The following is a 24,399-nucleotide window of genomic DNA, read 5'->3' on the forward strand; positions in this document are numbered from 1 at the left end:
TTATGTAAGTGGCATTATAAATAGTTCATTGTAATAAAACATCTGCTGGAAACGTGGATAAAAATGGCCAAACAAATCACATTTTCATTAAAAACTTAAACTTACTTAAAACAAATCGTGATGTTTATATATCTGAATTCCAAAGTTGGGTGCACACGTTTGATTGCACTGATACTATTTAAACTGAACTGAGCTGGACGATAACATAATTGAATTCAATGATGAACTGCCTTCTTGCATTACTGACACTCTATTTTCTTATTTGATGTTGTTCAATTGCTTTGTTACAATCAGTACTGTTAAAAGTGCTATATAAATAAAGGTTATTTGACTTAACTTAAAAAGTCTACAGACAGTACTTTACTGGTCGTTGGGAGTTATGGGCAGTTTTTCTGCAGGTGTGTCATTCTGCATTTTAAAAATAGAATAAAAGTGGTAGAGTGCCCCTGAGAGGGATGTGTAATTATCACAGGCCTCTGGCGGGGGCTTTTGGTCAGTGATGGTCTGAATGGCTTGCCACAGGCTCCGTCTGTCTCTGCTGTCTGTGAAGTGATTGTTGATTTTTTTGAGCATATGACCGTTTTGCATTTTTGATGACACAGGACAGATTGGCTCTTGCTGTTTTGAGGGCTGCTTTATCTCCTGATCTGAATGCTTCATCTCTGGTCTTTAGCAATCCATGAACCTCTGCTGTCATCCACGGCTTCTGCTTTGAACGGGTGGTGTTAGCCTGACTGTCACATCAACAATACACTTTTTTTATTTAGGCACTCACAGTTTCAGTGTACTCCTGCAGGTTATGTGTGGTTGTTGTAGGTGGCTGCCTCTTTAAACATGTTCCAGTTCGTGCACTGAAAACAGTCCTGTAATGTTGCGGTTAGGGCTGTGAATAGGGATTCACTCGTTTTCTCGATGCATTGATTACAAACCCTGATGATTCAAATGCATCAATCTTGAAAAATTATTTTTGAATCGTGAATCACCAATCTGACGATAGTCAATTTAAAATGCTAAGAATCGAATATATATATATATATATATATATATATATATATATATATATATATATATATATATATATATATATATATATATATATATATATATATATAACCAATTCTTACTATGTATTTCCAGATCCCTACTATCACTGCCACTTGCAAACCACGCATCACACAATGTAGGCAGCACAATCTTAACAACCTGCACACTTTGCCTACGTGCATGTCTGCTAATACACTACTTTCTTTTTCTATTGGTCTCTGGAATTGGCAGTCTGCTGTAAACAAAGCCGATTTCATTACTTCTATTATTAGTCAGTCAAAGCTTAATCTCATGGCCCTAACAGAGACCTGCATCAAACCAGAGGACACTGCTACACCTGCAGCACTCTCCAATAATTTCTAATTTTCCCACTCCCCCCGATTGACTGGAGGAGGTGGAGGTACTGGTCTGCTCATCGCTAATGATTGGAAATTTAAACCTTTACCATCTTTGGATATCAACAGCTCCTTTGAATCCCATTCATTTACTGTTTCCTAACCTCTTAAAATACATTTTGTAGTTGTCTATCGACCCCAGGGACCACTAGGTAACTTTTTGGATGAATTAGATGTGCTGCTTTCAACCTGAGGATGGTACTCCCCTAGTTATGCTTGGAGATTTCAACATCCACCTAGATAAACTTCTGTATGCTGATTTCCACACTATGCTTGCCTCTTTTGATCTGAACCGAGTGTTAACTTCTGCTACTCACAAATCAGGCAACCAACTGGACCTTATTTATACTCGACACTGCTCTACTGATCATGTTCTGGTTACTCCACTGCACATGTCGGATCACTTCCTCCTCACTCTTAACCTCAACATGGTCCCTGACGCATCACTTACCCTTCCACATGTCATCTTTCAACGTAACCTACGCTCACTCTCACCCTCCCAGCTATCTGCAATGTTTTCATCTTCACTTCCTTACCCTAAACTGTTAGCATCTTTTGAAATTTGCCACGTTTTTCATTAATAAAATTAAAAACATCAGTGCACAATTTTTCATACAACAATCAGTCAAGCTCATAATCACCAGCAAACATACACACACTTACATCTTTCTTTTCACTCTCTGAGGCAGAAGTCTCCAAACTCATGATCCTACTACTTGTCCACTTGATCCTATTCTATCTCATTTCCTTCAAGCCATCTCCATTTCCCCTCATCATTTAGACAGGCTCGTATAACTCCACTACTTAAGAAACCCACCCTCAACCCATCTCTTTTAGAGAACTACAGACCAGTTTCCCTTCTTCCTTTCATTGCAAAAACACTTGAACAAGCTGTGTTCAACCAAGTCTCTGCATTTCTCACACCGAACAACCTCCTTGACAGCAATCAACCTGACTTCAGAAGTGAACATTCAACTGAGATTGCCTTGCTCTCAGTTGTTGAAGCCCCAAGACTGGCAAGAGCGGAATCCAAATCTTCAGTACTTATCCTGCTTGATCTGTCCGCTGATTTTGACATGGTTAACCACCAGATCCTCCTATCAACCCTACTGGCAAAGGGCATCTCAGGAACCACACATCTGTGGTTTGAGTCTTACCTATCAGATAAGTCCTTTAAAGTATCTTGGAGAGGTGAGGTGTCACAACATCTAACTACTGGAGTGCCTCAGGGCTAAGTTCTTGGACCACAAAAAGAATACACATCACACCTCTGTCTATTAATTTGCACTAGCTACCAATAGCTGCTCGCATAAAATTCAGGCATTGATTTTTGTCTACAAAACTACCACTAATTCTGCACCCATTTACCTAAATTCATTACTTCAGACTTATGTGCCCTCTAAAAGCTTGCATTCTGCAAGAGAACGTCGCTTGAATGTGACATCCCAAAGAAGCACAAAGTAACTTTTACAGACTTTTAAATGAAATGTTCCTCCTGGTGGAATGACCTCCCCAACTCATTCCAAGCAGCTGAGTCCTCAGCCATCCTCAAGAACTCCAGCATTCACTATTCTAATTCTATTCTAAAAAAAATCGAACTACCTTTCTAATCTTTTTGTATTCTATTTTCTTTTCATGTATTATGCAATTATGTGTATATATATTTTTTTTTTAACTGGACTGGTGGTGGTGCTTTTTTCTATGAAAAAAAAAAATAGGGAAAAAACTAACACAAGTATGTATTAGATAATAATGATACAAATTGCCAGGATAGTCACGGGAGAAAGAAGGAAATGGAATCAAACACAGAGTTTATTTTAACAATTTCAAGTGCATGGTGAGTAGTAGGTGATTTCAGGTGCGGATACGGTGCAGATAACTCAGTGAGGGGCTGAAAGCAGGTGAGTACGTCCGTAGAAGATAAGTCAATGCCACACAATCACAATTCACTAATGCTTGTCCCTTTCTTTTACAGGAGAGGAAACTTGCCAGCGAGCTCGAAGATGACACAGGAGATTCAGGAGATCGTTGGGATATCAAGTAACAGGAATAGCTCGGGAGTCTTGGAAGCGGCAGAACAATGACACAAAGGTTAGTGTTTCAAAAGTACATACTCGTCACGTCTTGGAATCCACAGGACATGGGACGAGCAGGGGACTATAGCATGAGGTCTGTTCCTGTTGGAGGCTTGACGTTGAACTGGGGCTGAGGTGAGTGCTTTATAGTGCTTTGATGAGGTCCCTTATGGTGAACAGGTGAGGGTGCTTAATACTCAGGGGAGTGTGATCGTTGTAGACTGGCTGGGACCTGACATAAATTCTACTAATAAGATCCATGTGAAATACATTAAGGATTAATGAATATTAAACTCAAACTGATTTGCTGAAATCAATACAGTGATAGGTAATAGGTGAGCGCAAGCCAATGAGATTGTCATTTGTGCATTAGCTCCGCCCATTACCGACAGTTCTTAAAAGCTGAAGAATTCCAAAGGAACACTGTTATTTTCACAGAAAAATACAACAAAGAACATAATCTACATGTGGCATGTCAATTCTCTCTCTCTCTGCGTGTGTGTGAGACAAAGCAACGGAGAATTGTGCGCCTTCACACTAGAGTTTATGATACGTCAAATATACAAACACAGGTGGGCTCCACATCCATTCAGATAAACTGAAAAATATCACAGATCACTGATGGAGAGTGAAACTCTGAAGCTCTCAATCAAGAGTGTTTGCAGAGTAAAAATATATCTGTGGTAAATTTTACTTAGCCTCCTATTAACACACTGGCAAGTAAAATCTGATAATTTATTTGCCATTGGCTAGTATTAAACATCATTTAGTAGCCCAGAGTTAAGATTCAGTCACATATGCGAGTGATTTACTATGTTGGATGCAGACAGTGAGCCTATGTTGGATCAATTTAGCCTTCTCAAACCATCACGATTGGCCTAAAATAAAATTTATAGATATAAAACAGTTCAAGCATATAACAATGTTTAAAAGTTAGACCCAGATAAATGTGTGCTATATCCAATAGTATGTGTGGAGACGCTTCAGGACATGGAGACACCAGCATAATCACTTGCATTTTTCTCAGTGGATATGCCGTCATTTTTGCTCCTAAAGGTAAGAGTAATACATAATTTGTAACTATAAAGGGTCTACCTTTATTTGTGTGCACTCACAATAAATCAACAAAACATTGTGCTTTAATAAAATAAAGAAAACAAACATGATGCATGGTTCTGCCGTCTCGTCTTTAACAGGAGTACAAAAATGAAACGAAACTCAGCAAATACATGCCTCATAATTTTATCTACAGAAAGCTTAAAACACAGGCGACACAGGCTCAGAAAACACTAGTTTATTAGTGAATAATTAAAATATCTCAAATATCTCTTACTATTTCCCTCTGTCACATTATTGGTAATTACTTCTTCCAGTGCTTTGCAGCAAGCTTAAGCCTACTGCGTATATTTGAATGCAGAATTGTTCAGCTGAACTGACTCGCTCTAATGGTGGGACTATAAATACTAGAGCCACTCTTGACAGTCACGGTAGCACTGTCTCGTTTTGTTTCCACCAGCACTGCAATTATTTTTCATCACCAATTGATGGATGTCTACAGTATAAAAGTAAGGAAAAGTCTAAGAGAAGTCCGGGAGGCCCTGCCTGTGTCTGAAATATGATGTGAAAATTGCACTGCTTGAGGGGTGTAAAAAATTTGGCGCCCCTCAGGCTCGGGCTGAAATGCAGGGGTCTATTGTCTGTTGCTGAACCACAGGGAGACTTTCAGAATCACAGAGACCCCCCCCCCCCCGAACGGCAGGTCCCACCTGTGCGACATCTGTTTTTTTTGTTGTTGTTGCACTATTGAGGAATTAGATCGCATGTGTGACCAAATTGGTTGCAATCTAGAGCCCTGTCTAGGCCTATCTAATAAATGCAGGGAATTTCTAGCACCATCTGTTCTACTGCGAACAGTGATGTGAACAGTTACATTGTGAACAGTTACAACCAGAGCTTAAGATGGAATGAGATTTTGTCTTCCAAAAATCTGTATGTTTTTACAGGATACTTTTTGTTTGAGTTTTGTTTGATTGAAGAACACAGTTTTAGACAAACAATTAGAAGTGCAAAAGCAAAAGGTTCTGTAAAAAAGAAACTGTACACTTCAGAGGCAGATAGTCTGAAAGCTTTAGGACTTCAAGATGAAAATGCTTCTCATCAACCTGAACACATTTCAGCTGTACTAAAGAACGTTAATTAGCAGACACATGGGGTCTCGCGACAGTCTGAAGCTCCCAAAGCTGCTGAGAAACATCTGGATGCCTGGCTGTGGCCGATGGCAACCAGACAACATCCTCATTGACTTCAGCTGTGCTAATAGCACCTTTGAGTTGGGGAGCACATTCCCGAATAATATATTTTCTGCAATAAAATATATTCAGAAACAAATCTGTATTATTCTTTAAAAAACATGCACTAGTATGCAAAATCAAATGAATCGTACAACACTGAAATGTACACACATTGCATAGATGTGTAAATATTAAATCACTATTAGACTAAAGAATAACAAAAAAAAAAAAAACAACATGCAACGACCCTTCATTTGACTCTTTTTCCAGACACTTGCAGACTCACACAGCAGTTTGACATCGTAAACAGCTTCCTAACACCCTCTTAAGAGTATCATTACTATTACAAGAGCGTTTCTTGGATATAAGTGGTCGGTACAAATACCAGTAAATTTTGGTACCACAGCAAAAACAGTTGGATTTATTTTATGTGTTCAGCACGGGAGTGTGGTCACATTAGATATAATGAAGGGAGACGTGAAAAACGGACATCACGTTGATTTCATATGGATTACTTTATCACAAAATATTTATTTTCGGGGCACTTGTTTAGTTTAAAAGCAGACATGTCAAGCTTTCTATAGATATCGCTCTCATGTCTCTTCTTTGGGTGAAAACTTTTGAACACGATGAAGATGGCCAAATTTGTCTTATTTTTTTTTAAATATAATTTTTTTCCATTTAGTTCTGCCCTTCGTAAGCAACAGAAGATACTTGTATGTTTCCCGGTACACACATTAAGTACAATTTACCTTGATCTTCAAATTCCAAAAGTTTTCACCCCCAGCTCTTAATGCATCTTGTTTCCTTCTGGAGCATCAGTGAATGTTTGAATCTTTTTAAATAGTTGTGTTTGAGTCCCTCAAATGTCCCCAGTCTGAAAAGATGCATCTCAAAATCATAAAGTCACTGCTGGAAAGGGTTCAAATATGCAAAGATGCTGGAAAACTGAAGAATCTGCAGGACCTCAAAGATTTTTCTGAAGAACGCTGCTCAGTTTAACTGTTCAGAACAAACAAGGGACTCATGCACAACCATCACAAAACAGAAACACAGTCGAGGATCATTAGGTAACAGAACACAGTATTACGAACCAAGGGTTCCCAAACTTTTGAGGGGGTTATTTTAATAATTTCAGCAATTTTTTTGTCTTGTGGACTAAATGTTAATATCTTTTATGTACAATATCTTACTCAGGACAGTACTAAATAAAAAAATAACATGCATTTAGTATGATCTCTCTTATTTTTTGAAAATTACTCATATTTTCACAGATTCTGCAAGGTGTGCCCAAACTTTCGAGCCCCACTGTATATATATATTTGTCACAAATTACATTACTGTTGTAGGGTTTCAGAGCGAATCAGACAAATCATAGATTTGAGCAAGGCACCGAACCCCCAACTGCTCCATGGGTGCCGCAGCATAAATGTGTTCACAGTGTGTGTGTGTGTTCACTGCTGTGTGTGTGTGCACTTTGGATGGTTTAAATACAGAGCACGAATTCTGAGTATGGGTCACCATACTTGGCTTTATGTCACGTCACGTCACTTTCTTTTTATTTCTTTTTCTATTCCAAGTGTATATTAACGTTCTATTGAATTAATATAGAGATCAGTGGTCGCACACCAGACGAGAAGCGTAGCGCCATGTCATTAAAATTCGAACATATTTGACAATATAGTCATGTATTGGCAGTAGCAAATCTCATTACTTGCTCTGCCACAGCAGCAGCATATCAGATCTGTTCCACCAAAACCAAATACATTAACTTTGTCATGTGCATTACCATGCCATTCCCTCTGAGAGTAATAAAAGAAAAAAAACAATCAATCAAAGAGATGGAAAAAAGGATCATCCCCTCCTTAAAATGACTTATAAATTCGATCTTGTGTAGCTGACCAACTTCTAAATAGCACACAAAGCCATTTGACTTTTAACTGTGATCAACTGTGCTCATTTTAATTATCTCAGCATGAAAAGAGTTCCTGGAGCATTGCAGTACTTGGTAGGGCAACTGAAGCAAAATCCACAATGAAAAAAAGATCTCCGGGATAAAGTTGTGGAAAGACACAAGGAAATTGATTAAAAAAAATAAAAATAAATAAAAGGCTTTATCAATGTCTAGAAGCACAATGAAGTTTATTATTCGGAAATGGAAGGTATTTGGTACAACACAGACCCTCTCTGGATCAGGACATTGCACCAAACTGGATGAAAGAGCCGGAGGAATCTAGTCAGAGAGGCGACCGAGAGCTACAGCAACTGAAGCAGCTGTAGGAATTTATGATAAAGAGTGGTCATTGTGTGCATGTGACAACCTCACAAATTCTTCACAAATGTGGCTTGTATGGGAGGGTTGAAAGGAAAAAAGCCACTCCTCAAGAAAGGCGAACATGCAGTCACGACTGAGTTATAACAAAACACACCTTGAAGATTCTGAGGCAAATTAGACTAAAATGTAATTAGTTGGCTCAGCACTAAATGGTAAAAACCTGAAAAAGTGTGAGAACCACTCCTTTAATTTATAGATTAAAAGCCAGAATCATTCCAATTAATTTAACTAGCACTGACTATAAAATTACAAGCTGGTTCTGAGAAATTAAAAGAATGCTAAAGCACAGCTTCCTCTCAAAGGTCCTTCTCTTCAATGAGAGGACGTCACATGGAAGATCGCTTTTCTTTAAAAGAAAAGTTTGGAACATCAGACAATGCATCACCTTCACAGAACAAAGTGTCTTCACGCAATCTTCTGTTATCAAACAGATTCCGCTTGTGCAAAATGGATATATCGTGAGGTGCAAGACACACGTATTGACGGGTGGGACCAGGCAGAGGAGAAAAAATTTACCGGGGGAAAGGGTGGGGAGGGCTTAGTGGTGGTAGGTGGTGTGTGTGTGTGGGGGGATCAATGACTGTAGGCCTGAGCAAAAGGGGAGGGCACAAAACATGTGAAAGGATATTTAAGCTGCATCCGTTGCAGGCCCTCTGTGTGAGCAGATTTCAGATTCTGAAGAGCAGAGAAGAGAAACCAGCGCGGAAAATATTCTACAGTTCTAAACTTAATTGTAAAGAGTTCTTCTGAAATTTTTCTCGTGCCCTGACATCTGACAAGTATTCGAGAGAGCAACACAGCCAGGATAGATTGGCGTCAACTGCAAAGCAAGACTATTCGCACTTTCTCCACACATAAGAACAAAAAAGGTGAAGATGACAGCTACATCATTGACTCTTTTTCTGCTAATCCTTGGTCCTGCTATGGCTCAGAGTTCCTTCAAGAAGAACTTGGCAACACCCAAACCAGCAAAAACAGCACAATGCTGCGATGAGGTGCGCTCCATGAAGGTTCAGGTGGCCAATCTGAGCAGCATTTTGGAAGAAATTAGCAAGAAGCAGGAGTCTGATCTCATGAAGGTTGTGCGGCAGATGATGGAGCTGGAAAAGCTTAACCAGCAGCAAGAGGCCCGAGTCACAGAGGCCGAGAGCAAGTATTCAGAAATCTACAATCAGATTGAAATCATGCAGCTGCAAGGTGCCCAATCTGCTCCGCAGCAGAGCACTTCAGGTAAGTCTTGACACACAATTCAACGTGTGCTTGAAAGCTTTTTTTTTTTATCATGGTACACTATCTAGTAAGCAAGTGAGGTTTGAGCAATTTAAGCAGTGAGACGGTTTACAGCAAAGTGTATCGTACTGTAACGTGACAATACAATTTCAGAGGAAAATAAAAACAAAGGTTGTTTAGTTTCATCCAAACAGAATGTTTTATTTCACACACATGGAACCCTTCAAACGCACATGTTTTAATTTAGGGAACCATTAAAATAGCTGTACACAAAGAGCAGTGAAAAGTCTAGGCAGTAGTTAGAGGTAATCAGTAGGTAATAATACAGGCTAACATGTGCAGGAATGTCTGGCTTTAAAACAGCATCCAAGTCATAACAGGTAATTTGTGATTCTTACCCTGAAAAAAATGATGGGAGCATTTCCCCCCCAAAAATATTGAACTATTAATCTTTCAAAGCAGAAAGAGATGCATGTTAAAACAAAGCATGTTACAAAAGCTGCAATTTAAACACCTAATTATTCATTTGTCAAGCGGTTTCCTTTTTCCCCACTTCCAACTATGCAAACAGTGAAGAATTGTTAGGTATGTGCTAGCTGCACAGACAAACATAGCTTAAAACCAGCAGGAGTGCACACTGAAGTTCCTTCTGTTAGCGGATCCTATTTAGGTTGATACCCTAAACCGAGAATTCTCTCTCCCTTAGATGCGATCTATGATTGTGCATCCCTATACTACAAGAACTACAAAATATCAGGAGAGTATAAACTACCAAAAGATGAATTCCTTGGAACACCTGAACTAAACGTAAGTCCAAATCTTAGTCTTCATTCAAGCGAGGTCTTCATTTTGAAAGAATATTTGTCATGAATCCCCCCCCCGTTTCCTCAGGTATTTTGTGACATGGAGAACAATGGTGGTGGCTGGACTGTCATTCAGAGACGCAAGGCTGGTCTGACAAGCTTCAACCACGACTGGAAGAAATACAAGAATGGTTTTGGTACAATTCGTGGTGACTTCTGGCTCGGCAACGAAAACATATTTCGTCTTACTAGACAGCCCACAGTGCTCAGAATAGAGATGGAGGCAAGTGTGCGCATAATTGAAACCAATGTGGAAAAAGCTTCATCCTTTGTTATACTCATTAAACAATATGAATCCCTGAATATTTAAAGTCAACATCACTTAATGCACGCTTTCTTATATGACTCAATCTGTATGTTATTATTATTTATTTTTTATTTTTTTATTGTGGTAGGACTGGAAGGGTGAGACACGCTACGCTGAATATGGCTTCTTTACAGTGAGCAACGAGCTGAACAGTTACAAGCTCTTCATCGACAATTACAGAGGAAATGCTGGAGACTCTCTACGTTACCACAATAATACCAACTTCAGCACTAAAAACAAAGACAATGACAAGTGTGTGGACAACTGCGCACAACTTCGCCAAGGTCAAAAACAAACACTCACCACACAATATTCTTCTGTGGTAATTAACTTTGTACCTTAACTTTAGCGTCTTTCTTTCATAGGTGGATACTGGTACAACTGCTGCACCGACTCCAATCTAAATGGTGTGTTTTACCGCTATGGGTCACATACCAAGAATCCAGATGGCATCTCTTGGTACGGATGGCATGGACCAAACTACTCACTGAAACGCGTGGAGATGAAGATCCGACCACAGAACTTTGTACCATAAACACTTGTCAAAACCAGATTTATGTTCCTGCTCACCGCTAAACCTGGCATCAAACGATCCACATAATCTACAGCTTTAACTGGGCAAACTTTTTCAGAGGGAATGCATTTGTATAATAGAACGATAGGACTGAATATGTGATGAAATGATGTATGATTGTAAACTGCATTTTATACATGGTATTTATCTCTTAAATATTTTATTTTCTTTAGGATTTTATGCACATGATCATTAAACAACAAGCTGATGTAAGCATTCACACAAAATGCTCATTGTACAATTACAAACTATTTGACAGTTCAGAGATATTATAGTGAATTCACTGGTACAGTAAAATGAACTGTGTAAAAAGTAAAATAATGGATGATTAATAAATTGTATATTTAAAAAGCTTTTTTTGCTTTACCTAAATGATGTGTGTCTGCTTTGGTACAAAATGAACAAAAAGGTAGTCACAACTGTGGGAGTTAAACTTGAATAAACACAAAATACACAAAACATTACAAAATTACATTGAAATTGCTTCCAACTAGGAGTACTAGAAGTATTGTCTTGACCTTCAAGAACGGCCACTCTATTCACTTGAACACTGTATCTATCATTTGTTGCCTTGATTGTTGATCTCAGAATTCACATACTCTTGGTCAAGATCGATTCACACAACTATCACAGACAGCTTATGCAAATAGCATATGGCCATAAACCCATAACAGAAAATTACAAAAGTAAATAGAGATAGCATGCAAAAGGTAAATAAATATAAGGTGACGACCAAAGGTGAGGTTGATTCTTCGAGAAGTAACCATAAATATCAAACTATCACCTAAAAACATAAATCTAATAATTTCTTACAATAATACCCAAAACCTGGATCAACATGAGTACATTCTATATCATTTTAGCTAGTGCAGAATCTTTGATGCATAGTGCATTCTGGGAGGTCCAGTTGAGGCTATGCTTCCAGGAACAGGCCTTTCAGTGCACTGGAGGACACAATGTGCCCAACTGATTGACCCAATGCCATTCTTCTATAATAAGCAATAATTTTAATGGAAATTGTCATTATTTATTTACCGTCATTGCAGACCCTTATGAGGTATTTCTCAATCTTGCAGGAATATTTATAAGGGACAACCATTTTTTTTTTTTTTTTTTTTTTTTACAAAGACTATGTTCTACCTTATTCTACTTCAAGCAGATTTTTATCATCTGACCAAAAAAATAAATAAATAATAAGTCTCATCAAATCATGGAAAACAAATCAGACCTTTTCTCTAACTTTCTCAGCACTTCTTTGTTTCTTTGTTCTTTACCACACAAAACATTATTGTTATGATAAAACAAAAATGAGACAAAACAATACAAAGGACTCAAGAAACAGAACACAATCAGTACCAGGCCTGAGGACTCCAAAGTTAGTTAAATTTCCATGAGAAAAAAAGCTTATTACTAATTCAGAGTAGGGCTGTACAATAACGGTTAAAATGATAATCACAATTTTTCTACTATTAATATGATTATTCTACCCTGCAAAAAAAAACTGCTAAAACAAGCCTAAACGTAGCTGGTTTATGGTGGTCTCCCAGCTTGGTCAAGCTGGTTTTAGCTGGTTGTTCCAGCTGGTCTCTCAGCCTGACCAGCTAAAGGAAGTGGTCAAAACCCCTCTAAAACCAGCCTTCAGACCAGCAAAGACCAGGCTGATGACCAACTAAAAACTGTCAACCTGCTTAGGCTGATTTTAGTTAGACACTTTGGGCTTTACTTTTTATCAACCAGATTTGATAATGCTCAAAAATATTACAAGTTATAGACACTGAAGTGCCTTGAATTTTTTTTTTTTTTTTACCACACTTAAATATTTTTTATTTGATATAAAAATACATGAAATGAGTCCTGGAGAAATATAGAAAAGTAATGGATTGAAAGCCACATGTCTCATGAGTTTCTATTTAAAATCTGAATAATATATCATGAAACATGAGACTCCTGCAAATATTTTTCTGAGACTATGTCTACACCCTCCCCAAGTATAAGAAAATATATTTCCCAATAGTATTTAAGGCTTCTACAAACTATTTAGTCAGTAAACATACCATCGCATAGTTTTTTTTTTTTTTTTTTTTTTCAATTATAAAACACTAGACAGAAACTTAAACATCATATAAGTGATTTATTTTAGCACTAGAAAAATACAATAAGAATAATTTGAGTAGGAAAAATAAGAATAATGAGAAAAATAAAAAAAAAGATCTAACTTTGTTTGCCAATTAAAGAAAATCCTGGGATTGCTAAAAATGCAGCATTTACAGATGTGGATGTGTTTATGACTCGTTATTACGACGGATCTGGTATGTACAGCGTTTCTAATGTTCATGTTTTTTATGTGTACTGCTTACAAAAATGTAGCAAATACAGTCTTTATAAGCTTTCCATTAGTGCTGCAACGACGCGTCGCCATCATGGATTACGCCGACTACAAAAATACATCGACGCGTCACACTGTTTACATCTCGCGTAATGGGATACTGGGAATGGAGGAAGTTGCATTCCATCACAAAAACAGAGACCGCTGTTATAAAAAGTATGGGAATACTTCAAACAGAGGCCAAATAAAATGGCCATTAGTTCCCTTTGAAAAACTGATATGGTTTAACACGGCAGCACAACTGCGATGCACAAGCACGTCAGAGGAAAACATCCTGGCGCTCTCCGGAATTATGGTTTAACTGGTTACTGTGTGATCTGGTGACCATCTTCCTGGTTCAGGTCTCTGCTGCAGATGTGATGGAACGACCGCAGCAGATTCGGCAATTCTAAAAGAACTGATGTGATATTATTAAGTGTCTAATGAACGCAGACTTGCTCATTTGCATGATTCTGGTATTCTTGAAAAGATTACAAGTTATTGGTATCAGTGTTAATTTCGTTGACTAAATATTTTCGTCATTATTTTCATCACGAATATATTTTTGCGGACGAAAACGAAACGAAAACTAAAAAAGAAGGCACTGATGGAGACTAAAACTATGACTAAATTGATTGACATTATCGTCAACGAATAAAGGATGAGACGAAAATAGACTGACGAAAATCAAATCAGCAGACGGGAGAGATGCGAGGAATGAACAAAAGAACCAGAAAAACGGAACAGGCGAGACTGCATGAGAGAAGAGAACCAATCCGAGCCTGACTTATTGAGACGTGAAGCGAAGGTTTTCAGTTTTTAAATGAGCTCGCGGGAAGTCGGCATTCGAAGAGGTGATGTCTAAAAGAGCGACAAAATGTCCACAGCTCACTTCACGTTTGACGACGAACAAAACAAAACGAAGTGTAAAGCACGCGGAGCGCTCATTCGTGGCAAGAACACAACCAATTTGAAAAGACATTTACAGACGAGCAACCTGGACATTTTCTCAACAGAATTTCACAACGATGTTCTTTTGTTTATTGAAATTAGCAAAATTGGAAGACTGCAGTGCGTAGATGTTGTAGCATTAAATATTACGAACTGAAAAGTACTGTAAAATAGCCCCTTCTTCAAGTTAGATGAGAGCACAATACTAATACGTAATATTATGATACATACATTTGATTAATACTAATGTTTAGTATATTTTATAATGTTCTACTTGCTGACTATCACAAATATTTCTATATTAGTCATGTGAAACGTGAATGTTCACATCCTATCATTATACATACTAATCTAGCAATATTGTAGTATTTAAAACATACAATATTGCTAGACAAATGAATACCTTATAAAATCTTGTTACTTTTTTTATCCACCCAACTTATTAAATATTTACTTTAAATGTATGCACTTATTGTTCAGCTCAGCTGTAAGCTTTAAGGTCCTTGACCTAACGTTATTTTTCTTTTATTGATGGTCAATTGGCAGCTAGTTATTGTTTACATTATCATGACAGTGTTTGTTGAAATAAAGACACAGTTGTGTTGAAATAAAGTTGAATTTGTGTTTTATATATTTTGGTTAAGTTTGTTTCCTATACCAGCTGTAAAAAATTGTCTAGTAAATCTGTTATTGATTTTAGTCTTATTTTAGTTGACTAAAATACCAAGCAATTTTAGTCGACTAAAATAAGACTAAAATTAAAACAAATCAGATGACTAAAACTTGACTAAAACTAAAAGAATTATAGTCAAAAGACTAAGACTAAAACTAAATTAAAATTTCGTGTCAAAATTAACACTGATTGGTATGATCACCCGTAGCGGCTGAAGTAAGGATAAAATGAAAAATAAAGTAAGTCTGAAGACGCGGAAATTTCAGCAAAGGATAAATGGATTTGCAGCACAAAAAAATCGCTTGCAGTAGCTCTGCTACTAAATTTATTTCAAAATGGCAATCCATAAACAGCTATGATCATCAGTTCCTTCATCTTAGCTGAGCTTTCAATGTTGCTACGGGAAAGGATGAAGCTAATTGGTTAGTTATTGTCACATGACCCGTGGTGCACTTGCAGCATTCTGAAAAGTTTAGATGTTTTTAACTCGCTTAGATCTTTATAATGTTACATAGTTTGTCAAGACTAAATTTGTCCCGTTTCATTTAATCTATTCATAAACACTGACATGTGCAAGTTGAATGGCTTTCAGGACGAGGGCGTCGGGGTGCAGGCTAAGAGGTTAAAACAACCGAAACTGATAGAACAAATGTTTGTCAATCAGGAGGCAACAATTTAACATAAAAACGTCTCCTCTGACAACATAAATGTGCACTTTCATAACACTTGAATAGCATAGAGCCATGTAATGTAATGTAATGTAACCTAGGTGCTCCCTGACATAGTCATTATTCAAAAAGTTGAAATAAGGATTGTAAAGTATATGGCCCTGGCAATGTACTAGTGTTAATTTCGTCAGACGAGACAAGACGAAACATGTTCGTCAATGCCTTTTTTTTCATTACTAAGACAAGACGATGACATGACTGCACCACTGTCCAAAAATGCTGTCTAAGACTAAATTAACATGCATTATTGTTGACGAAAAAAAAGACAAGACAAAAATGTTTTGTATAAAATAAAAACGAAGATAAAATCTCTCTTCATTTTCGTCAACAATCGTCTCCGCTTTTTCATCAGCTGTTAAGCCTTTAAAATATTATAATTTGGAGAGGGGGCACAACAATACAATTCTGCTTAGGGCACCCATTTGGCCAGCAGCGGCCCTGGTGACAAGTGATGACGACATGTTAAACCAGATATGTTTAACATTTACATTCAACAAGTGTTTTTTGTCAGGTAATTATGACATTTAACCAATGTTTGAGATATGTGAAACACTTTTTTTTACTGAAATGTTATTTTAAAACATTTTTTTGACTAAAAATAAAATTAAAATACTTTTAGTCGACTAAAACTTGACTAAGATACCTTGACTTTTCTTTTGAAGTGAAGACTTGTTAGCAATGCAAGATAACGCAAATGCCAAATTAAAAACAATGTTTCATGGATAAATAACGAAATTAACACTACAATGTACGCCATTTATTCTGACCATGAACCAGCAATTTTTCTAACCATTCCTCTGTGCAATACTAATCAGGCAGTGAGTGAGTCTTGGGTGTGCCGTCTGCGGAAGGGGAAGATTCACAAGATGCATACGGTAAGGGTTAGATTGTTAGTTGTTCACAAATCACAAACTTCCTGACTAGACATCTGATAATTACTGATTCCATTCTGAAATGTACTGAGAGTTTACATTTGTAGATAATGCAAAAACAAATTAATTAGTAACTTTTCTAAGTAAATCAGCAGATGCCTTTTCAGTAATAATTTCAAATACTGTTTATGTTTTGGAGTAATAAAACTTCCCTAAGAGATATTGGCTCAATCCAGCAAATTAAAGTGACCCTTATGGGTAATGAAAGGTTCATATTTTGGTTTTTGGAGTCCCCAATAACAGGTCGACATACAAGCAAGGTCAAAAACACATTCATTGTCTTATAATATTGCATTATTTGTAACTAATTTGCTCAACGAGTCCCAAACGATTAGCTCAATGAGTGAACCCAAACCCTTCCTTTGCGTGATGCTAATCTGCATGTGTTTGGTCCGATTTGTCTCATTTTCATTTTATCTTGAATGTAATGCCTGATAAAGCAGCGTTTGTGAGCGGCTAATAATGAATTAGCATTTTCACTTAGACCAACACGAAGACAAACAAGTGGGGGGGGGGTGCAATATGTAACAGCTTGGGATTCATTTTAAAAACGACTTGTTTCAATGATTCAGAGTTGACTATTTCTTTTGAAAGATATTTACTTTATACACGGTGCACTTTCAGATTTAAAACTTTGCCGGATGTTTTCATTCACTTAGAGCTGTAACTGCATGAAAGGTAATTTTCAAAACATCCATAATCGGGGCACTTTAAGTCACTGCTCTAAAGTGATCAAGTAAACGAGGAATGTGACCCGAGACACTGCATAACATTAGACTGAAAATAACTCTTTAACCACCAATCAACAAAGGGAATCCAACTCAATTGTTCCCAAATTAAAGTATAAAAACAAATGCAGAGCTAATTAAGGCCTCTGTGAAGACTGAAGTGTGGGGAGGCAGCTGGGATGAATAAACATTTTCTTACTTTAAGCTCTCCTCAAATCCTCTGAAATAAAAAAAAAAACTCCATGGGAGGGCCGAGCCAGATACAGAATAGATTAAGAGTAAAGAGTCATATTTAAAGGCTGAAAAAAAAAAAAAATAAATAAATAAATAAATTGATCTTGAACTTTTCATTAAGTTTTCAGTGTAAAAAAAACAGGTGAATGGAAACCATGAGAGGAGATGGCAACTAGACACTGGAACAAGCTAAGAATTAAATTAGAATGAAGATTACGGCAATCTTACTTTTTACTTAGTCAAATATTCCTAGCTATATACTGCACCATTAAAAAACAAAAACATGTTGTTGGGCCCAAACTTTGACAAAGGCAAATAAAGTCTAGTTTTGCATCATGCTATCCACTTGTATTATGTGAACTCACAGAAAAGGATTATCGTTCAAAAAAATTGTTTTGTTTATCTGAAAAAAGCAAGTCATATGCCTCTGGGACGACTTGAATGAGTAAATTAGTAAATGAGAGAATTTTAATTTATAAAATGTTCATTTTTAAAGATGGTTCACGGTTCAACAGCCTTGTCATTATAAACAGCACTGAAGAGCAGACGAGGAGGAACCAGTGCCATGCATCACCATAAATTACACACTTTTAAAGCTACACATCATTACCCTTGCTAAATTTATCACGGTTTCATAAAACTAAGGGGGAGATCTACTGGTGAGATTTAACTATGCTAGTCTGACAAATCTATAAAAGATGCATCACTTAGCATCTTTTATTGTTTTTGGACATCTTCACATACTTTTGTTTCTCAAAATACTACATCAGATAAAAAAAAAAAAAAAATCATTTATACTTTCAACAGACCACACTAGTAAATGTCTCTGTGAAGGACATTACACCTACACCATTATGGAGGAATCAAGGGGAAACTCAAATCCCAAAGCACCTTCCAGTAATTCACAGACCACATTTAAAATGAAACCTGAAGTCATCCCAAAACAAGCAATCAATGCAGGAACACTGGAGGAAACTTGAGACATGGTTTGGTGATTAAATTTTTAGTACTGTTGAGTGCATACTTATAAACAGTGTAAGGGGACATTTGTAGGTGTGTGGTTAAAAAATGAAAACTGAGTGCATAATTATGTTTTTGCTGAATTTTAAGAGAAAATCTTGCTTTGGAGACTAAGCCCCTATTGATGTTTATTGTTTCTTGTCATTTCTAAAGTATATCTGCATAGCTTGTTTATATAAAAGAGCCATATGGCTTACATCACTCTTCAAAAGTTTGGAATCAGTAAGATTTTTAATTTGTTTTACAGAAGTCTTTTATGTTTATCACGGCTGCATTCATTTGACCAAAACATACTGAAAATATAGTAATGTTGTAAAATATTACCATTTAAACAATGGTTTTCTATTTTAATATGCTTTAAAATATAATTTATTTCTGTGATGCAAAGCTGAATTTTAATCATACATTAATGCAGTCTTCAGTATCACAATCTCCCTCAGAAATCATTCTAACATGCTGATTTATTATCAATGCTGGAAACAATTATGCACCATGGACTCTGTGATACTTTTTTCTGGATTATTTGATAAATAATTTTAAAAAGAACAGCGTTAATTATTATTATTGCTGTTGTTTTTAAATAACAATACAAGTCTTTATTAACACTTTTTTAAATATCAATTTAACACTTCCTTGCTGAATAAAAGCATTGATTTGTTTCTTTTAAGAAAAAAATAATCAAAATAATTCATACTGACCACAACATTTTTTAACAGTAGTGAATATTATTACAAACGATTTCCATTTTGGATAAATGCTGTTTTATTTTAGCCTTTTATTCATCAAATAATCCTGAGAAAAAGTATCACAGATTCCAAAAAATATTAAGCAGCAAAACTGTTTCCAATATTGATAATTAATCAGCATAATAGCATAATCCAGGCCTGGTCAACTCTTGTCTTGCATTGCCGTCAGCCCTCCTTTTATTCTCAAATCCGGTCGGTGTCGCTCATTATCACTTTCACTCCACCAGCCTCCCTCCACTCCCATGGCTATCGGCCCCGCCCCATTCGTGACAATTACTATTTTTTCTGATCAGCCATAATGAGCAGAAGAGACTTCAAAAAACATTACAAATCTTACTGAAACCAAACTTTTGAACAACAGTGTATTTTTCTCCAAAATATATCTGCATGGCTCCCTTAGACTTAAGAAATGTTTTGATTCCTACCTGATGAGGGATTCTAAAATGAGTGGTGAAGGGCCCTTTTGAAACTCAAGCTCTTTGTAGTGCAGAGCCTTGGCATAGGCCCGACATTTAGCCGCTCTCTCCCCCAGCAGAACAATTCCATTGTCATCTCTCAAGGGAAGTGGACCCTAAGTAGGAGAACAAAAAATAAAGTAAAGAAAAACTGGTAGCACTTTATTTTACAGATCTGTTCCTCATGTACATACTATGTACTTATTATAGTAATTACAATAACTATGTAATAACTAGGTACTAACCCTAAACCTACCCCTAAACCTAACCCTACCCCATGTAGTTACCTTGAGTTACCAGAACTTTCTTAGATAAATACACTGCAAGTACACTATCAGTACATGTTAGTACACGTACTGTAAAATAAAGTGCAACCGAAAAACTTTAGATACAGAAGAGAAGAACTGAATGGAACAGCATATGATAAAGCCAAAAAGGAGCAGAACAGAGCATCTAGTTTACGTAAGGTTTATGTAACTGACCCTCACTGCTTAAACTCTTCACTTCACAGCTCTCTAATTTTACTGCCTGTTTGCTAAGTCACCGCTGAATGGTGTGAGCTCTATTTACTGTGCTGGAATCAAACTGAACAAATGCACCATTCATCCGGATACAATGAGATCATACTAAATATGGAAAGAAATGTGATCATCCAAGTTCGAAGGAGAACTATAGCGCTCCTTTCAGGTTCACTCATGCTGTAAAACTAAAATTATGTACATTTATTAACATCAATGATCTTCTGAAAAGGATACAGAAATAAAACCAGACAAAATTCAAAACTTTCTTCTTCTGATTTCCTTTGAACAAACTTGAAATTATGACCTGCTTATGTACCTGATATTATGTCAAATCTCTATAGACCTTATTACTGACCTTATCACTGTGCTCCATGAATTCTGCAAGATTAAGCAGTGTCTGTGTGACCTCAGCGATATCTTGAGAAGTCAGAGCAAGCTCAATACTGCGAATCAATTCATCCTGCTGATCTTCACTGAGCTCTGACCAGCATGATAAGAATGCAGCATTAAAAAGATCCCTACAGAGAAAAGAGAACATACACACAGGCTTCGATATGTTTACAAGGTTATGTCTGTTCATTTTTGTTGATGTTGTTGGATTAATATTAAGGACACAGGTAGTAGCAGTTATATAGGATGCTGTCACTTTAAGATCTAATGCATGGATCCAATACAATGATATATATATATATATATATATATATATATATATATATATATATATATATATATATATATATATATATATATATATCATATTATATTCTCCCAAATGTTGTCAACTGACTGCATTTACTTGAACACTTGCCAAAATGGACAAATAGATATTTTTTCTTAACTGTTAAAAATGTATCTGATGAAAACTATGAGGCAAATTGTTTGTCAAAGAAATGAACACTGGAAAAGTTAGCTTTTCTTGGTCAGTGCAGGCTTCGATATAAAACAGACTTCAGACATCAAATGCTCTTTAAAATTTCTGCTTGTAAGTTGTTATACTTATTTATTTTCTAATATTTTATGGGCTTTCTGACTTTTTTCTGACTCAATTTTTGTGTTTCTTACTGTTAATTCAAAGTTTATGAAATTTGGAGATGGTTAGTTTCATGTCTTTGAACATTTCATTGGAATTTTTTATTGAAAAATTCTTTGGAAAAATGTAATGGGAACATACTCATGTATTAAAAATGTGGGCAATCACGGACACATCTCTATTAAACTGATGGGTTTGTAAAGTTTACCTAGCGAGTGGTATATACGTCTGTGCCAGAGACCAGCAGGAGCGCAGGGCAGGTGAAGATGATTCTTTTAGCAAGACCACACTAAGACGCCTTAACCACTCCAGCCAGTCATCTTTGGAGACCTTCCTGGCTGCACCCCATGCCTGCAATCAGCAGAAACAGGACTAATAAACAGACAAAAAAGAAGCATGTGAGATCTGTTCAAGTCGCAGCCTACTATGTATATGTATATGTATATATGCATGTGTGTGTGTGTGTGTGTGTGTGTGTGTGTGTGTGTACTTAAATTAACATTTAGACACCTTTTTCATTTACTTCAAAAAAGGAAGACAAAAGCCAAAACACTCAAGGGCGTCGAGTCAACTTGTGAATGAATGTTCAATATTTGGGCAACAGATATTTGAATGATGAAGGCAATGGTGGAGAAGATAGAGGAAAGACCTCTCAAAAAACATCTGTGAATCATTGTGACGTCTTCACAAATCACAGAGAACAGACAATCCCTTCAGCAGTGTGCCCAGAGGACAACTGAATATAATCTCTGCCTGAATAGAATGAACTATTGTGGTGGTGAAGACAGATGCAGATATAGCTCAAATCAAACAAAACTGAAAAACAGGAGATCAAGGAACATTCTGGAAGTTTCACCATTGTTTTTAACTTTGGAACAAGTTGAAACTATTTTTATGAACAGTGAGATTTTATTTAAACATTTCAAGATGTGATAAATAAGATCATTCAACCAACACACCACACACACAATAAAAAGGAATCTTAAAAAAAAAAAAAACGAAGAAAAAGAATATGTTGTGGATGGAGAGATCATAAACTATGCTTTATATACTGATTTGCAAACATGGAGCTGAAGCTGATATTATTTGGTATTTATTTGATGTTGATCATATTATTAGAAAGAATGGTCTGCTTCAGTATCTACATACTTGTGTGTATTTTTAATACCAAACTAATATTGGCACAAGTTAACCACAAACCCACCAACATGAGAGTGTGAAGTTATGAAGGATACATGTCATTCTACAAACCTTCTGAAGAGCAGTTGTGCTGACATGCAGTTTCTTCATAGGTCCTGATTCGACCGGGCCACTAACCAGAGTGTCACTTTGATTACCACGTAATTGTCTATGCTGAAAAATTAAAGGGTCCTCTTCCTCTTCTGCCAAAGTATAGCCCTGAGAGAGAGACACAGGTTAACAAAGACAACACACACACACACACAAATCTATTCTTGTGCTTAGTTTGGAAAAAACATGCAGACACTGCATAGCATTTCCACATATGAGACATGAATAAGTCTTTTTTTACAAAAACTATTTTGTATGCACAGTGTAGACCACTGGAAAAAAAAATTGCAAGTAAGCTGGCTGCAAATTTAGCCTGAATTAAGAAGTTTGCTTTGGGAGCAAATATTAGTATATATATATATATATATAAACATGCTTACAATAAATAATAAAAAATATATAATAATAATGACAGGTTGTTAAAGAGGCCATATGATGCACTTGCTTATTTTCCTTTTACTGAACTGTGTTTTGTAGCTGTCTGTTCATGTATAAGATCTGCAAAGTTACCAAGCTCAAAGCCATAAAAGGAATCTAAAAGATAAGGCTGATCCAGACGGGCTGAAAAAGCACATAGACTAAATTCTCCCTCACATATCTACGTCACTATGTGTAAATATTTGCATAATATCATCCAAATGGATACGCAAAGCAAGAAACCCTGGTTTCAGGTATCACACTAGTGTTGTTGCTGCAGTGCCGTGGAGACGCTTTGTATTTTTATACAAAAGCAATTTTCTGGCCTTCCAAAAGGCTTCAATTTGGAGTACCGGTAAGTGGTTATCATTTATTTACAAGACTGTTCCAGAACAGTACAACCCAAATGTTCAAGTGTGTGCAGCACATTTTATTGAGGAAAGCTTCCTGAACCTGGCCGGCAGTGCAGAAAGGCTGTTTCTAAAATAAATGGAGCAATTCCAACTTTGCTCGGACAATCTGGCATATTGACTGTTCAAATGCAGAGTTTGGTGAAGTGTAAAGTAACACATTGTTTGTCATCATTTATTATCACAAGTGCGGAGATGGATTTATATTTACAAATGTAGTATACTCTGGTCTCTACATGAGACATAATTTCACAAACAGCATGAGTGAATCACCGCAAGCTCTCTTTCTCTCTCAAAATACTTAAAATCACATGGCATCTGCTCTATAAAAAGAGGGCTAAGAAACTTTTCTTTACACAAGCATTACGTGTAGGTAATTCAATGTCAATAGGACATATTGTACACGCAAAAAAAAAAAACCAAAGACAACATTAGTTTTGGATGCCAAGAGACCATGTGTTGAAACAGGAAGTCTGGATTCAATAGCAAAGAATGAGTGGTGGATCACACAGGGGACCAAATGCAGGAAATGGAGGTAGGCTTCTCCACCAGAACACGAGAGGTGGTTTGTTTCAGACAAGCTCCTCTAACACAAACACGACTAAATTGTCATCAGGGACCAAGTCTATTTGGAAAAAAAATTATAATTTTGCAAAGAACTGCAAGCAGTTATGGAGAGGATACTGACCTTGACGATTCGACAGATGAGAACATCATAGCGCTGGTGATTGATGCGGTGTTTTAACATCACTTTGTTCACCATAGGGATAAAGATCTGGTACTGT

The 24,399-nt window shown here is 36.6% G+C and overlaps 2 protein-coding genes across 3 annotated transcripts in view; one reads left to right on the plus strand and one right to left on the minus strand.

The window, feature by feature from the left end:
• Window positions 1-24,399, minus strand: part of mtor (mechanistic target of rapamycin kinase) — a 154,974-nt gene that overhangs the window by 98,930 nt on the left and 31,645 nt on the right. For both annotated transcript variants that reach the window (XM_026262449.1, XM_026262450.1), the window contains exons 24-28: window positions 24,303-24,395; window positions 22,749-22,895; window positions 21,706-21,848; window positions 20,823-20,985; window positions 19,917-20,062 (exon numbers count right to left, since the gene is read on the minus strand). In XM_026262449.1, the coding sequence (XP_026118234.1) occupies window positions 19,917-20,062; window positions 20,823-20,985; window positions 21,706-21,848; window positions 22,749-22,895; window positions 24,303-24,395 (692 nt within the window). The remainder of the gene's footprint in view (window positions 1-19,916; window positions 20,063-20,822; window positions 20,986-21,705; window positions 21,849-22,748; window positions 22,896-24,302; window positions 24,396-24,399) is intronic.
• angptl7 (angiopoietin-like 7) lies at window positions 8,773-11,469 on the plus strand. Its single transcript, XM_026262452.1, has 5 exons — window positions 8,773-9,370; window positions 10,077-10,177; window positions 10,262-10,456; window positions 10,629-10,824; window positions 10,906-11,469. The coding sequence occupies exons 1-5, from the start codon at window positions 9,016-9,018 to the stop codon at window positions 11,073-11,075; spliced, it is 1,017 nt and encodes a 338-aa protein (XP_026118237.1). The 5' UTR covers window positions 8,773-9,015; the 3' UTR covers window positions 11,076-11,469.

The sequence above is a fragment of the Carassius auratus genome, unplaced genomic scaffold (assembly GCF_003368295.1).
Source record: "Carassius auratus strain Wakin unplaced genomic scaffold, ASM336829v1 scaf_tig00216160, whole genome shotgun sequence".
NCBI classification, from domain to species: domain Eukaryota; kingdom Metazoa; phylum Chordata; class Actinopteri; order Cypriniformes; family Cyprinidae; genus Carassius; species Carassius auratus.